The sequence below is a fragment of the Bombina bombina genome, chromosome 3, assembly GCF_027579735.1.
Source record: "Bombina bombina isolate aBomBom1 chromosome 3, aBomBom1.pri, whole genome shotgun sequence".
NCBI classification, from domain to species: domain Eukaryota; kingdom Metazoa; phylum Chordata; class Amphibia; order Anura; family Bombinatoridae; genus Bombina; species Bombina bombina.
Window position 1 is genome coordinate 1,205,239,056 of NC_069501.1, and position 18,025 is coordinate 1,205,257,080.

General features: G+C 38.8%; 1 protein-coding gene across 2 annotated transcripts in view; it reads right to left on the minus strand.

Annotated features, from left to right (window-relative positions):
- Nucleotides 1-5,946: 5,946 nt before the first annotated feature.
- The window catches only part of LOC128654638 (transmembrane protein 126A), a 32,474-nt gene continuing 20,395 nt past the window's right edge, over nucleotides 5,947-18,025 (minus strand). For both annotated transcript variants that reach the window (XM_053708661.1, XM_053708660.1), the window contains exons 3-5: nucleotides 17,795-17,988; nucleotides 10,758-10,872; nucleotides 5,947-6,159 (exon numbers count right to left, since the gene is read on the minus strand). In XM_053708661.1, the coding sequence (XP_053564636.1) occupies nucleotides 5,973-6,159; nucleotides 10,758-10,872; nucleotides 17,795-17,988 (496 nt within the window). In that variant the 3' untranslated portion in view covers nucleotides 5,947-5,972. The remainder of the gene's footprint in view (nucleotides 6,160-10,757; nucleotides 10,873-17,794; nucleotides 17,989-18,025) is intronic.

Sequence of the window (18,025 nt, forward strand, 5' to 3'; positions counted from 1 at the left end):
TTTAAGTAAATTGGAAACTTTTTATTTAATTGCATACTCTAATTTCAAAATGAAAACTCATGATTTAGATAGTGTTCCTATAACATAAAAACAAGTTAATTCTTAAATATTGTCCTGTGTTGAAAGAGGCAGGTTGAATTTAAGAACATAATACCATCCTTACACTTATTTTTCCCCTTCTATCTTTTGGTTGCCTCCAGTGCTTTCTGCTAGCCACAAGACATGTTCCCATGATCGGATATGATTTCAAATTATGGTAGTACAACACTGCAAGCAAGTGTACGCTTAAGTTAATCTTCCTCTTCTTCTATTTGAGAGACTTTGTAATATAAAATGTTTAATTATAAGTAGTAAAATAGTTTTGCATTATACTTTTATTTCGACCACTTTTCCAGTAATTTAATTTGTGATCTTTCCAATTCACATTCCTATAACTTAGTAGGCACTTCCTTGTTGGAACCAAGGTTTTCCCTTCTCTAGGCTTATGCTGAGGCCAATTAAGGGCAAATACATTTAAACAATAAAGATCATTTTAAATGTTAGGTAAGTCCACACCACCTTCCAGTTAAAGGAACATGCAGCCAAAACTTAAATAAATGAGTGTATTCCATTTAATCAGAGCTTTAATCCTGTTGATACATGTACAGTCGTATGGCTTACCTCCCCTATAAAAAAAAAAAAGTGCTTCCTTTATTTTGAGGGATGGGTGGGGGTAATGAAGAGAGGGAGTACTCCTAAATGAAAAGCCTAATCAAAGGTTCGGAAGAGAGAAAAAGTTGGACACCGCTGGTCAACTTTATGAACAGACATACAATTTCAGAGTAAGTGCACAAATAATGTATGCTCTGCATGAACAGAAAGGGCCATTATTGATGGCTTTTATTAAATATATATATTTTTTTAATAGCAGTGTAGTTCAAAATTGCTTCTATTAAATTAAAAATGGTTTCAATTTTGACTACCATGGCCCCCTCAATGAGAAAATAAGTATAAGTAATATAAACTTTAAGGGACACAAGTCAACATTTAAACTCATGATTAAGAGTTTCCTGTTTAAAAAAAGAAACCAACCTTTTAAATTTTAATTCATTATCAATTTATGCTCAGTCATTTTACAGGAACACTTTCTGAGGTACCAGCTCTTACTGAGCATGTGTAAGAATCCTGCAATTGGCTGATGGCTGTCATGTGGTACAGAGGGTAGGTAAACAAAAGAAATCTTAGAATTTTTTTACTGATAACTTTAAATTAAAAGTGCTATTTACATGTTCTTTATATTGTGTATGTGGGGATAATGCAATTCTACTGTCAAAATCATAACATTTAAATATCACAAAAAGTGAAATTTGACAGCATACATGGCACACTCCAGAATGGGAGTCCTTGTTTTCTAAATAGTACCGACACTTCCTGTTCCAAATGTAGCATCTGGTAATTTCTTGAAGTATCAACATTTTTTTCCTATATTTTAGAATTGCAACTAGCAATTAAAGATGCATTTATTTTTTTCACCTTGCACTCTTGCATAAAAGGATAATATATTGCAATAGACATAATTCTAAATCCTATTCTTGTTAAAGGGACCTTGAACCCAATTTTTTTCTTTCATGATTCAGAAAGAGCATGACATTTTAACCCCTTAACGACCAAGGACGTGCAGGGTACGTCCTCTAAAAAAAAAAAGTCAGATAACGACCAATGACGTACCCTGCACATCCTTGTGTGGAAAGCAGCTGGAAGCGATCCTGCTCGTTTCCAGCTGCTTTCCGGTTATTGCAGTGATGCCTCGATATCGAGGCATCCTGCAATAACCTTTTTTAACCATCCGGTGCAGAGAGAGCCACTCTGTGGCCCTCTCTGCACCGGACATCGGTGGCTTTCTTCGTTGGTGGGTGGGAGGCGGGTGGCGGCCATCGATGGCCCTGATGATGTGGAGGGGGCGGGGATGACCGGGGGGGGCGGGCGCGTGCACGGGGAGGGAGCGGGTGGGAACCGCTACACTACAGAAAATTTTATAGCAAAAGTGGGGAATATAAATGTTATAAAAAAAACATCAGTTAGGGGGTGGGAGTTGGTCTGTGGGAGGAAGCTACACTACAGAAAAAAATGAAATTAAGTTTTTTTTTTTTTTTTTAACTAGATGGGCCCCCAATAAGGCAGAGGGGGAGGACTTAAGATGGCGGGGACAATTGTGGGGTGGGGGAGGGAAGGGAGCTGTTTGGGAGGGATCAGGGGGTGTGATGTGTCAGGTGAGAGGCTGATCTCTACACTAACCCTGCAAGCTCCCTACAAACTACCTAATTAACCCCTTCACTGCTAGCCATAATACACGTGTGATGCGCAGCAGCATTTAGCAACCTTCTAATTAACAAAAAGCAACACCAAAGCCATATAAGTCTGCTATTTCTGAACAAAGGGGATCCCAGAGAAGCATTTACAACCATTTGTGCCATAATTGCACAAGCTGTTCGTAAATAATTTCAGTGAGAAACCTAAAATTGTGAAAAATGTAACGTTTTTTTTTTCTTTTTTCATTCATTTGATCGCATTTGGCGGTGAAATGGTGGCATGAAATATACCAAAATGGGCCTAGATCAATACTTGGGGTTCTCTACTACACTAAAGCTAAAATTAACCCTAGAAGCTCCCTACATGCTCCCTAATTAATATATACATGTCAAGGGATATTCAGGTATTCCTGACAGATATCAGTGTTCCAATGTAACTAGCGCTAATTTTGAAAAAAAGTGGTTTGGAAATAGCAAAGTGCTACTTGTATTTATGGCCCTATAACTTGCAAAAAAAGCAAAGAACATGTAAACATTGGGTATTTCTAAACTCAGGACAAAATTTAGAAACTATTTAGCATGGGTGTTTTTTGGTGGTATTAGATGTGTAACAGATTTTGGGGGTCAAAGTTGGAAAAAGTGTGTTTTTTTTCCAATTTTTCCTCATTATTTTTTTTTTTTTTTTATAGTAAATTATAAAATATGATGAAAATAATGTTAACTTTTGAAAGTCCATTTAATGGCGAGAAAAACGGTATATAATATGTGTGGGTACAGTAAACGAGTAAGAGGAAAATTACAGCTAAACGCAAACACCGCAAAAATAGCCTTGATCCCAAACGGACAGAAAATGAAAAAGTGATGTGGTCATTAAAGGGTTAAACAACTTTCTAATTTGCTTCTATTTTTTCTTCGTTCTCTTCCTATTTTTATTTTAATAGCAGGAATGTAAATCTTAGCAGCCAGCCCATTTTATGTTCAGCAGTTTGGATAGCGCTTGCTTATTGGAGGCTTACATCTACCCACCAATAAGCAAGCATTACCCAGGTTCTCAACCAAAAATGGGCCGGCTCCTATGCATCACATTCCTGCTTTTTAAATAAAGATAGCAAGAGAACGAATAAAAATTGATAATAAGAGTAAATTAGAAAGTTGCTTAATGATATGCTCTGAATCGTGAAAGAGAAAAATTGGGTTCAGTGTCCCTTTTTAGCAGGGGGGATTGTCAATCCGCTGCTCTTTTAAATGGTGCCCATAAACTTTAAAAACACGACCGATTCATATAAAACGCCCTAAGGTTTTAGAAAATATTGAAAATGACCAGCTGTTACTACCTTCCTAAATTGTCATCAAGGGTATCCAAATGTGAAATAGGAGTTATACAGGCTTTTGGGGGTTATAGTATAAACTAGAGGAGCCGGTTGAGCCAGTTTAGAAATAAAAGCACTTTTGTTACTGCAGTACTCGCCCAACTACAAAATTCTTATTTTGCTGCAGCTTTTTCACATAATGAAATATAAATAATCTGTGTGGGTTACTCACTGAAATGACTTACAATAGTATAAAAATGAAAGCAGCAAATAACAAATTTAAAGGGACACTGAACCCAATTTTTTTTCTTTTGTAATTCAGAAAGAGCATGCATTTTTAAGCAACTTTCTAATTTACTCTTATTATCAATTTTTCTTCTTTCTATTGCTATCTTTATTTGAAAAAGATTCATCTAAGCTTTTTTGGTTTCAGTACTCTTTTATTGGTGGATGAATTTATCCACCAATCAGCGAGGACAACCCAGGTTGTTCACCAAAAATGGGCCGGCATCTAAACTTACATTCTTGCATTTCAAATAAAGATACCAAGAGAATAAAGAAAATTTGAAATAGGAGTAAATTAGAAAGTTGCCTAAAATTTCATGCTCAATCTGAATCACAAAATAATTTTTGGGTAGTGTCCCTTTAAATCTAAGCATAGGAGTGTAAAAGGCTTAGCAGTGAAGGGGTTAAAATATTAACACCTCCAAAAAGTAGTTAATTAAAAATATCATGTTTGGTTACTTGCACGTTTTGTATTCAACCCTTTGATAGGGTTAATTTGTCTACATCGGAAAAATGTTCAGATGTAAACAAAATTAAATCCTGTGATCGTGCGATTTCAATGATGGGATCGGGTCAGGGGGGCGTCCCTATGATGCTTGGCATGCCCTCCAGACCGTGATTGCATCCTGGAAGTGCAGTTGGCTTTAGGACAGCCAAACGGCTAGGACGTTCTATTCCGTCCTAACGCCCGGCGTGGTTAGGCCGGAATAGAATGCCATAATGGCGTTAAAAGGTTAAGCTGAGACTGTTTCGAAATGTATTGTTGTTTTATGTAATGCTCATAAAATTATTGAAAATTACAAATATTCTGATTTCTCGCTCATGACGCGGATCAATTGAGCGGGATCGCAATCACTTAGAAGTGTATAACATTTTTATGTACATGTTCCTGTTTTGCTGTTTCAATATCCTTGATGAGAAGTATTATGTGATTACTCTCAGCAAGACTCTGTATATTTTTCTCACTTCAATAAAGCTTTTTGAAGAAAAAAAAAAAAGGTTAAGCTGAGAAACTCTAGCACTGATAGCAAAATCGCTAGCAGTTGCTGCAAAGTAATTGTTTGTTTCAAATAGAGCAGTCTTCTATACTCGCTAATCATAGAAATGACTAGTGCTGTGTAGCATTTCCCATACCTCTCACTTAAAAGGTTTTGTGACTTGCTGTAGTCGTGTCAGGCAATACAGATGATATAATACACCTATGGTGTATGTCATATCTACTGTGGGGGGGAAAAAAATGTATGTACCATATTTTGTTGAGCAGGCTTGTTTATATTAATGAATAGGTTTGTACACATAATGAAAAGCTGACATGTGAGGGCAGCCAGTGTCTGCTGTAACTATGATCTGAGAACTAATCAAAATCCAAACCTTCACGTTAAGTCAACAGTTAATATTCCTGCACCTTGCACTGAAATCTTCCGAGCCATCATGGCCCAAAAGAACTAAACACTGCTGCAACAACACCATTGTATGCAGAATTAAATATGATTCATTTTGGATTTATGTTTTTCTATTAATTGAAATAAATTACTTTTTTCTTTGCTTGAAGTGTCTGAATCTTTTTTTTGCAGTTTGGTCAGTGTGTTAAACGGACATAAAACCTTTATCACAAGACTTTAGTAGTATTGCAAATAAATGAATATAGCGGTCAAGTGAACATTTTCTGAACAAACGCCTATTTGCTACAATTGTTTTTTAATTTCCAAATGGTCCTGCCATTATCTTATTTCACTGTAGTCATGGTTTGCTGCTGTCATTTTGTTAGCAAACCCTATATTGATGCATTATGAAATTATACCGCTACAGTTTTTTTTATTTATACATTTTCTAATCTGTTTTGTGTCCCTTTTAACTTTGCTTTTCAGTGTGCTATTTAAAAGTCTCAAAATCCTGGTAAAATAGTTTATAAATGTGGAAAATAAGTGTGGTTTATCTTTCTTGTGAATATTTACTCATCATACTAAATATAGTAAAAGGCAACAGATCCTGGAACAGAAGAAATGCAAGAATAAAAAATATTAAAGAACTACAATAAATATATAAAAATTACCTTACAACAATTTTTACGCAAAAATAATTCCATTTATTAATTCGCCCCAGGTGCAGGCGGCTGAAGCATTTTTTCATATAATGAAAATAGTCTAGAACTCAAATAACCACCAAATGCAGCCTGAAGGAGGAAGACAAAGCTCATCTTTCTTAACACTGGCTTTGAGACTGTGGTCCAGAAGCGAAGAATATTGCCTTTCTGGGGTAAAGGTGCTGTTTCATACCTGACAAGGTGGTGGGGAGAGAAAAAAAGGCTGATAATTGTTTTGTCAGTGTCTAAATAAAAACACATGGAGGGGTTTGTTATAGATGGCAATATAACTGTTAAAAATGAAAAGCATATTTTTTTACTCCTACACAAGTATGTAGGTTTCTTCTCTCACACACACACTCTAGTTTAAAGGAATTGGTAACCTCAAATTAAACTTTAATGATTCAGAGAGTGCTTGCAAATTTAACCCCTTTACTATACTGAATGTCAGAGAAAAACTTGCCCAAAATACCAAATAATATTTAAAGGGACAGTCAACACCAGAATTTTTGTTGCTTAAAAAGAAAGATAATCCCTTTATTAACCAACAGTTATAATAATAATACACATTTTACCTTTGTAATTGCATTATATCTAAGCTTCTGCCCCTTTATTTCAGTTCTTTTGACAGACTTGCATTTTAGCCAATCAGTGCTCACTCCTAGGTCACTTCACGTGCGTGAGCTCAATGTTATTTATATGAAACACATGAACTAATGCCCTCTAGTGGTTAAAATGCATTCAGATTAGAGGCAGTCTTCAAAGTCTAAAAAATTAGCATATGAACCTCTTAGGTTTAGCTTTCAACTAAGAATACCAAGAGAACAAAGCAAAATTAGTGATGAAAGTAAATTGGGAAGTTGTTTAACTCATGAAAGTTTTTTTTTTGGATTTGACTGTCCCTTTAATATTTTAGACCCCTTTTTTATTTACCTATCAAAATTATATATATTTTTTAAGTAGACTACCGAAAGTATTGATCGAGGCCAATTTTGGTATATTTCATGCTACCATTTCCCCACCTAATGCAATCATAAAAAACTAATTTTTCACAAACTTTGTGTTTATACTGAAATAATGTAAATACTGCTTGTGCAATCATGACATAAATGATGGTAAAAGCTGTTTTGGGGATCCCCTTTGTTCGGAAATAGCAGACATGCATGGCTTTGCCATAGGTTTTTGGTAATTAGAAGGTCCTTAATTGTAGCTGTGCACCGGAGTTCTGAAATTCCCAACAGTGAAGGTGTTAATTAGACGGTAAAGGAAATAGTATAGTAATGTAGGTACTACCCTCCTACCTCCATGATCCCCTCCCAAACACATCCATGCCATCTTAGTTACTGCCAGTATGCAGTTTAGGGCTTTTTTATATATAAAAAAAATATTTTTCTGTGGTGTAGTGATCCCTTCCAAACAATTTCTAACCCTCTCTAGTCTAAGCCATTTTTGGTATTGGCAGCTGGCTGTCAGTACCTAATTTGTGTTTGTTTGCTTTAAAAAAAAAAAATAATATATATATTTGTGTGGTGTAGTGGTCTCCCAACCACCCCTTTTCTGTAGTGCAGTGCCAGATTCCTCCCTCTCCCTTCAAAAAATGTTTTCTGTTGGTAGGGTCCCTCTCTGCCGCTGGGATGCCCACCTACCTCCCGCCGGCACCAGCAATGTTACCATGTGATCAGGCATCTGTCTTCATATGGAACTGGAGCACCAATTGTGCTCTTTTGCCATATGAAGAGAATTGCCTGCAGCTTTTGGCTATCACTTTACAGCCGAGGCTGCTGTAGCTTCCTGCAACCTATGTTATGCGGCACAATGTGCTTTGTACCGCATGACATATATACGTCATATTGGTTCAACAGGTTAAACAATGTTCCAGCTTCCAATATGAAGTTTGCTTCATTCTCTTGCTATCATTTGTTTAAGAGGAAACTTAGGTAAGCTCAGGAGCAGGTATGCAGTACTGAGAGCAAGGTGGTGATTGGTTGCAGCATATACACTCACCGGACAATTTGTTAGGTACACCTGTTCTATTGCTTGGTCACAAAAATTGCTAATCAGCCAATCACAGGACAGCAACTCTGCATTTAGGCATCTAGACATGGTGAAGACTATTTGCTGAAGTTCAAACCGAGCATCAGAATGGGGACGAAAGGGGATTTAAGTGACTGAACGTGGCATTGTTGTGGGTCTGATTATTTAAAAAATTGATCTACTGGAATTTTCATACACAACCATCTCTAGGGTTAACTGATAATGGTCCAAAAAAGAGAAAATATCCAGTGAACGGCAATTGCGAAAACACTTTGTTGAGGTTAGAGGAGAATGGGCAGACTGGTTCGAGATGATAGAAAGGCAACAGTAACTCAAATAACCACTTGTTACAACCAAGGTATGCAAAATACAATATCTGAACGCACAACACGTTGAACCTTGAAGCAGATGGGCTACAGAAGACCACACCGGGTGCCACTCCTGTCGGCTAAGAACAGGAAACTGAGGCTACAATTTGCACAGGCTCACCAAAATTGGACAATAAAAGATTGGAAAAAATGTTGCCTGGTCTGATGAGCCTCTATTTCAGCTGCAACATTCAGATGGTAGAGTCAGAATTTGGCATAAACAACATGAAAGCATGGATCCATCTTGTCTTGTATCAACGATTCAGGCTGGTGGGGGATATTTTCTTGACACACTTTGGGCCCCTTAGTACCAATTGAGCATTGTTTAAACGCCACGGCCTATCTGAGTATTATTGCTGACCATGTCCATCCCTTTATGACTACTGTGTGCCCATCTTCTGATGGCTACTTCCAGCAGGATAATGCACCATGTCACAAAGCTCAAATCATCTCAAACGGGCTTCTTGAACAAGACAATGAGTTCACTGTACTCCAATGGTTTGGGATGTGGTGGAACGGGAGATTCGCATCATGGATGTGCAGCAACTGTGTGATGCTATCATGTCAATATAGACCAAAATCTCTGAGGAATGTTTCCAACACCTTGTGAATCTATGCCACAAAGAATTAAGGCAGTTCTGAAGGCAAAAGGGGGTACAACCTGGCTCTAGCAAGGTGTACATAATAAAGTGGCCGGTGAGTGTATATGTCTCTTTGCATTAGCTCACCAGATGTGTTTAGCTAAGTACCAGCAGTGCCTTACTACTCCAGAGCTTGCCTCCGTTTACTCTTAAAGCATACCAAGAGAACATTGCAAGTTTGATCATAGAAGCTGCATGCTTCATTTTTACTTTATCTAACTGTTTAATTATTGAGAGATGGATGGCACCAGATACATACATAAAGCAACCAGATGTGGCACCAGGAGTAGTTTTATTGTTAAAATGGTAAAATTTTAAGACTAATTACTGATGAGAATATTTCATTGCAAAACCAAAAGAACGAGATAACTGTTGCACCAATAATTAACAAAACGTTTAAAATGAAGCAGTCTTCTGGTAGTACTTTCATACTAGAAATGTCTACAAATACTTTTTTTTAAAAAACAGGCCCAAACCTGGCATTGGGGTTTCAAAAACATTATTATCCCAGTCAAAAGCTGCGCTAATCAAAACTGTCACATGACAAAGACTACAGCATTTAAATTAAAGGGACATGAAACCTATTTTTTTTTTTAACAACTTTCAAATTTACTTCTACATTCAATTTTGCTTCATTCACTTTAGTATCCTTTATTGAAGAAGCAGCAATGCACTACTGAGAGTTAGCTGAAGACATCAGTAAGCCATTGATGAGGTATATATGTGCAGCCACCAATCAGTGGCTAGCTCGAAGCTCCTGAACCAACCTAGGTATGCTTTTCAACAACAAATACCAGGTGAACAAAGCAAATTATATAAAAGATAATAATTGGAAAGTTGTATGCTCTTTCCGAATCATTAAATACATTTTTTTTGGGTTTTATGTCCCTTTCAGGTTATCCTACCATATGGAGAAAAAAAACAGTGTATATAAAGGCCACAACAGCTGAACTTTTAAACACATTTCCAATTTGCTTTTATTATCAAATTTGCTTCATTCTTTTAATATCCTTCGATGTAGTAGCAGCAATACACTAATGGGAGCTAACTGAATACAACTAGTCAGCTAATCACAAGAGACAAATGTGTGCAAGCTCCAGCTAGCTCCCACTAGTGTAGGATATGTACATATTCTTTTTTTAACAATAGCTACCAAGAGAACAAAGTACATTTTAAAATAGAAGTTAATTTAAAAGTGTTTTAAAATTACATCCTCTGTCTGAATCATGCAAGTTTTATTTGGACTTTCCCATCGCTTTAACTGCAAAAAGCTATTTTGGAATTTCATACATTTTTATTATGGTGAATTATAGCTTTTAAAATGCCTATTTCAATATTTTAAACTTTTTTCACTGATAGGAACTACAAACTAGAACTTTATAAAGTAGGTTTTGTAAAATACAAAAAGAACAATATCCAAATGTTGCATAAATAAAAACTGATACAGTTAGAACAAACTCAACTGCCATGTAGTATTTATATTATATTGAGTAGCTTTGCATGAGTAAAAGAAAATACAATTATACACACACACACACATATATATATATATATATATACACATATATATATATATATATATATATATATATATACACACGTGTATGTGTGTGAAAGATTTATAGGAAAGCAACAATACACACACATAAAAAAAAAAACATGTCAAAGTAGATTTGTCATTGTAACTTCTAGGTTCGTTTCATTTGAGTCTGCTTAATAAGCAACATTTATTTTGGGAAGATACGTACCTGAATGCAAGCCCTCCATTGACAGGTAAGGCAAGGAGAATTGGATAGAGACCTCCAACAATGGATCCGACCAGCCCACCTCTCACCACTGCACATGTGGCACAGTTTAGATCACCTAAAAATAAAATTGAAGTGAAAACATATGTAAGAAGTGCAGTATTAATATAACTATGTGTATATATTACTTCTTGGATTTTAACTACATTTTGAGTAGGGTCTGGTGGTACCCCTACATGGCGTGCAAGTGGTTCAGGTGCTGACTGATATTTTCTGGACATTTTATATATTACATTTGCACAGTTATACAATCTTTAACCCCGATTTTCAGGTTCTTTGGATTGGATGAACCAAATTGCCAGTGTTGTCTGCACCTTTCTCAAGCCTAAAAAAATAATTACCAGTCAACTGCCTCACATGAACATGCATCAGCTGGAGTTATGTAAGGGGAATCTCTTCTATAACTGGGATGCACTTATTTTACAGCCAGCATTGCTTTTGTGTGAGTCTTGATAAATTGTGTTTGTATTAAAGTTTTTAGTTTTTCTGCAGCAATATTTTCAGAAGTATTTGGTTGAACAAAGAACGCCATCACCCCTTGTAGATAAAGAGGGAAACGTTTACTGAAGGGTGTTTATATAGCAAGAGAAATTCAGGGAAACTTTAATACATAACACAAACACACACAATTTTTATTTCTTTCTTTCTGACACGATGAGTCCACGGATCATCTAATTACTAATGGGAATATCACTCCTGCCCAGCAGGAGGTGTTAAATATCATCTCCCACACACCCCAGTCATTCTCTTTTCCTATGTTAGAGCAAGGAAGTGGTAAAGTTAAGTGTTAAAAAATAATAAAATCTTGCTTGAAGAATCTTTTCTAAGTAGTGCAAGATTGTGCTGCTTTCTCCTAGGGTGTAGCCATAGTCCATATCAGTCTCTTCAGTAGAGCAGTGGTGGCTTTAGAGCAATGGGAACTTGTGGGACATATTTCTCACTGCGCCTCCCATATACTGATGCTGCCCTAACTCTGAAAGTCTGAGGGATTTTACTCCGTCTTTTCTCTTGTTTCACAGGTCCATGTGAGGGAGAGGACCTCTCAAACCTGGTGAGCTGCCTTGCTGTCTGGCAGATTTATGAGGTAAGTGCGGACTTTAATTTTTCTGGGATAATAAAGGACTGAGAAAAGGGTTTGGAAACTTTATTTACAAGAGATGAGACACATATAAAGGACTTTTTGTTTGGGCACTTTATTTGCAAAAGACAAATTCTCCTATGGATAAGGAGACATTATGTAGACAGCTTGGATGCAGGCACTGGGGCTGAGGAGTAATATAGGCTCTGGATTTTAGATGGTTTTCCCTGCTCCCGGCGGTTTTACTTTAGAGAAAAGATGCCGACCGGGAGATTTTTTTCTGAGACGCCCACGATGGGCGGAGCTATGAGGGGCGGCAATTTGTGTTGCCTGACACTTTTCCCTCACTTCCTAGTGACCAGAGGGAAAGAGAGTACAGTCTAAATTTCGATTACGCATGTTTTTCTAAATGCATGCGTTTCTAGGACCGGAGACCGGTTTTCTGTAACTGCTGCCGAGTCCAGATCTTTTGCTAGAGAGAACGGTTTCTGCACAGGAAGAGCCGGTGGCAGCAGGGCAGGTAGGCACCTCTGCAAAGTAAGCTGAGGGGGTAGAGGTGAGCTGCAGTATTGTTTAGTTATTTAGGCCTCTCTGCTTATAAAAAATAAAAAAGTTACGGTTTAAAATTTAAAGTGACCGTAACGTTTTTCTGTTTTTAATTTTTGTTAAAAAACTTGATCTTTTTATTTGATAGTTTGATCCATTGTGAGTCAGAATGGACCAAGAGGCTTTGCAAAATGTCAATTGTTCTTTATGTTTTGATGCCAATGTGGAACCACCAATCCCTTTCTGTTCCTCATGCATTGAGAGAACTTTAAAATTATAGGAATAAACTTTTTTTTGAGCCAACATTTTCTAAGGCGGATTCTATTCAGGAGTCTAATGACAATGTTCAATATATGACACAGCTTTCTCCTCAAGCGTCCCAAATTTTACCGCCCACACTTCGCTTCCCCTCTAACTCCTCCTGGAGTTACGTTGCAAGTTATTGCTTCCCTCATATCTTCTGCAGTTTCTGATGTGTTGTCTGCTTTTCCCATGTTGCAGGGAAAACGCAAGAGAAAAAAATAAACATTCAGTTAGCGAGGTTACTGATGCAGTTGTCGCTATTTCGAACGACCCCTCCCAGAAGCCTGAGGAGGAGGAGGATACTTCGGTAGCATCTGAGGGTGAAATCTCAGATTCTGACAGTGTAATTCCTCCTGCTGATACTGAAGTTGTATCTTTCAGGTTTGAGATAGAACACCTCCGTCTGTTACTCAAGGAGGTTTTAGCTACATTGGATGACAGCGACACTATGGTCGTAGTTAATCCTAAGAAATCCAGTAAGCTAAACAAATATTTTGATGTACCTTCCTTGGTGGAGGTTTTTCCTGTACCAGATCGAGCTACGGAGATCATTGCTTAGGAATGGAAGAGACCGGGTATCCCTTTTTCTCCATCTCCTATATTTAAGAGGATGTTTCCCATAGCGGACTCTATCTAGGAGTCTTGGCAAACAGTACCCAAGGTGGAAGGAGCAATTTCCACTCTGGCCAAAAGGACTACTATTCCCATAGAGGATAGTTGTGCTTTTAAGGATCCTATGGACAAAAAAAATTAGAGGGGTTACTTAAGAAGATATATGTAACACCAGGGTTTACAATGGCAACCTGCAGTGTGCATTGCTACAGTCACTAGTGCGGCGGCATATTGGTTTGATGCGTTGTCTGATTCTGTTAGGACAGACACTCCCCTTGAAGAGATCCAGGATAGGATAAAGGCCCTTAAGTTGGCCAATTCCTTTATTATGGATGCTTCCCTACAGGTTATTAAACTGGGAACAAAGATTTCAGGTTTTGCTGTGCTAGCCCGCAGAGCTTTATGGCTAATATCTTGGTCTGCGGATGTGTCATCTAAGTCTAAAATTTTGGCGATTCCTTACAAGAGAAAGACCTTGTTTGGACCGGGTTTGACGGAAATAATTTCTGACATTACGGGAGGAAAGGGCCATTTCCTCCCTCAGGATAAGAGAAACAAACAAAAAGGGACGTCAGAGTAATTTTCCAAGCAGGAACAGTCCAAACCTTCCTGGAGACCCAATCAGTCTTGGAACAAGGGAAAACAATCCAAAAAGCCTGCTATTGAATCAAAGACAACATGAAGGGCCTGCCCCTGATCCGGGACTGGATCTTGTGGGGGATAGACTTTCCTTCTTCACTCAGGCTTGGGTTCAAGATGTTCAGGATCCCTGGGCAGTGGACATCGTGTCTCAGGGATACAAACTAGAGTTCAAGAACTTTCCTCCCAGGGGCAGGTTTCTGCTTTCAAGATTATCTGTAGACCAGACAAAAAGAGAGGCGTTCTTACAATGTGCATGGGACCTCTCCGACCTGGAAGTGATAGTTCCTGTTCCGAGGCAGGAATGAGGTCTGAGGTTCTATTCCAATCTGTTTGTGGTTCCCAAAAAGGAGGGAACCTTCAGACCAATTTTAGATCTCAAGAGTCTAAACAAATTCCTCAGAGTACCGTCCTTCAAGATGGAAACTATTCGTTCCATTCTTCCTTTGATCCAAGAGGATCAATTTATGACTAACGTGGATTTAAAGGACGCGTACCTGCATGTTCCCATCCACAGGGACCATCACAAATTTCTAAGGTTTGTATTTCTATACAAACGCTTCCAGTTCGTGGCTCTTCCATTCGGCCTTGCCACAGCTCCCAGAATTTTCTCAAAGGTTCTGGGATCCCTGTTGGCAGTGCTCCGATTGCAGGGCATTGCAGTGGCGCCTTATCTGGACGACATTCTGGTCCAGGTGCCATCCCTTCAACAATCAAGATCCCACACAAAAATGTTATCTTTCCTGCGATCTCACGGATGGAAGGTAAATTTGGAAAATAGTTCCTTAGTTCCAAATACGAGAGTAATTTTCTTGGGAACCATAATAGATTCCTTATCAATGAAGATTTTTCTGACAGAAGTCAGGAAATCAAAGATTTTCAATTCTTGCCTAGCGTTTCAGTCCTCTCCTCGGCCATCAGTGGCTCAGTGCATGGAGGTAATCGGTCTGATGATAGCGGCAATGGACATAATCCCGTTCGCCCGTTTCCACCTCAGACCTCTGCAGTTAGACATGCTCAGTCAGTGGAACGGAGATTATGTAGATCTGTCTCCGCAAATACAGCTGGAGCAGGAGACAAGGGATTCTCTTCTTTGGTGGTTGTCTCAGGATCATCTCTCCCAGGGAACCTGCTTTTCGCAGACACACTTGGGTGATTGTGACAACAGACGCCAGCCTTCTGGGATGGGGAGAAGTATGGGGCTCTCTAAAGGCTCAGGGAACTTGGACTCGGTCGGAATCTGTTCTGCCTATAAACATTTTGGAGCTGAGAGCAATCTTCAATGCTCTTCTGGCCTGGCCCCAGTTAGCCTCGGCCCGGTTCATCAGGTTCCAGTCGGACAACATAACTTCAGTGGCTTACATCAACCTTCAGGGAGGAACACGGATTTCCTTGGCCATGACAGAGGTAGCCAAGATAATGCAGTGGGCAGAGACCCACAATTGCGGTCTGTCGGCGATCCACATGCCAGGAGTGGACAACTGGGAGGCAGGCTTCCTGAGCAGACAGACCTTTCACCCGGGGGAGTGGGAACTTCATCCGGAAGCGTTTTCCAGCCTGATTCTCAAATGGGGTCAGCCGGAATTGGATCCCATGGCATCTTGGCAGAATGCCAAGCTTCCGAGGTACGAATCGAGGTCAAGGGACCCTCAGGCTGTACTGATAGACACCCTGGCGGTACCTTGGAATTTCAGTCTTGCATACCTATTTCCTCCGTTCGCTCTTCTACCTCGGGTCATTGCTCGAATCAAGCAGGAAAGGGCGTCTGTGATCCTCATTGGACTTGCATGGCCTCACAGGATTTGGTATGCAGATCTGGTGGACAGGTCATCTCTTCCACCTTGGAGACTTCAGTTGAGGAAGGACCTTCTACTTCAAGGGCCCTTCCTTCATCCAAATCTAGTTTGCTTGGAGATTGAACGCTTAATTTTATCCAAGCGGGGATTTTCGGAATCGGTCATAGAGACCATGATTCAGGCTCGTAAACATGTGACTAGAAAGATTTACCAAAAGATATGGCGTAAATATCTATATTGGTGTGAATCCAAGGGCTACTCTTGGAGTAGAGTTAGGATTCCTAGAATTCTGTCCTTTCTCCAAGAAGGTTTGGAGAAGGGATTATCGGCAAGTTCCCTAAAGTGTAAAATATCTGCCTTGTCTATTTTGTTACATAAACGTCTGGCGGACGTACCAGATGTGCAATCGTTTTGTCGGGCCTTGGTCACGATCAGGCCTGTGTTCAAACCAGTTACTCTTCCCAGGAGTCTTAATTTAGTTCTTAAGGTTCTTCAAGGGGCTCCGTTTGAGCCTATGCATTCCTTAGATATTAAGTTGTTATCTTGGAAAGTTTTGTTTCTTGTTGCTATTTAATCTGCTCGTAGAGTGTCAGAGCTCTTGACATTACAATATGATTCTCCTTACCTTATTTTTCATTCGGATAAGGTAGTTTTACGTACCAAATTAGGGTTTCTTCCTAAAGTAGTTTCTGACCGGAACATTAATCAGGAGATTGTTGTTCCTTCTTTGTGTCCTAATCCTTCTTCTCAGAAGGAACGGCTTCTGCATAATCTGGACGTGGTACGTGCACTAAAATTTTATTTACAGGCGACTAAGGATTTTCGTCAGTCTTCTGCCTTGTTTGTGGTTTTCTCTGGAAAACGTAAGGGACAGAAAGCTACGGCTACTTCTCTTTCTTTGTGGCTGAAGAGTATCATTCGTTTTGCCTATGAAACTGCTGGACAGCAACCTCCAGAGAGAGTTACAGCTCATTCGACGAGGGCTGTTGCTTCCTCATGGGCATTCAAAAATTAAGCTTCTATGAAACAGATTTGCAAGGCTGCAACTTGGTCCTCTCCACACTTTTTCAAAATTCTAAAAATTTGACACTTTTGCCTTAGCTGAGGCCGCTTTTGGGAGAAAGGTTCTTCAAGCAGTGGTGCCTTCCGTTTAGGTTCCCTATCTTGTCCCTCCCTTATCATCTGTGTACTCTAGCTTGGGTATCGATTCCCATTATTAATTAGATGATCCGAGGACTCATTGTGTCATTAGAAAGAAAAAATTATGCTTACCTGATAAATTTCTTTCTTTCTTGACACAATGAGTCTACGGCCCGCCCTGTTCTTTAGACAGGGTGTTAGTATGTTATAAACTTCAGACACCTCTGCACCTTGTTACTTCCTTTCTCTCTTTTACTTTGGTCAAATGACTGGGGTGGGAGGGAAGGGAGGTGATATTTAACAGCTTTGCTGTGGTGCTCTTTGCCGCCTCCTGCTGAGCAGGAGTGATATTCCCATTAGTAATTAGATGATCCATGGACTCATTGTGTCAAGAAAGAAAGAAATTTATCAGGTAAGCATAAATTTTGTTTTTACAATAGAAGAAATTAAGAAATTTAGTGGCACTAAAACACTAGCTTCGCAAATCACACTTTGGAAATTAAACATCAGTACACTGAACAAGCTCCAACCATTCTGAACCCATTTACCATTGACAAATGCTGTGCACGAGTAGGCTGGAACATTATTTTTTAATAAGTTGGAAACAGCCAGGTTCAGTATTTATAACTGATAACTTCATTCCTTTTAGTCCAGCTTCTAAAGTTCTGTAAAGGTACTTAATACTAGTGGAATATTGCACTATACACACAATATTTAGTAGAAATGTTTTTTTCCTATACATCTTAACCTGCAACATGTCCTTTATTGCTAAAATGAGAAATAATAAAAGAGCAAGTTTAGTTTTACATAACAAACTTACATGTGTGTGGTTAATATATTTTATTAGTAGAACGTAAGATGTATACCTGATAGCAAAGGTTCAGTTACAACAGCATTGTAAGCAGCTACTGTAGTCAGGAAAGGAAGAACAGCCATTGGCAGACTTGATGCGAGACGGGCTTGTGAAATGTTCAGAATACGTCTAAACAAACTGTTTCCAATAAGGCCAGCAAAAGCTCCATTTATTCCGAGGTACAAAGGTCCATATGCAAACAATTTTCTGTGAAAATATAACATTATGTGAACAATAAATTGCA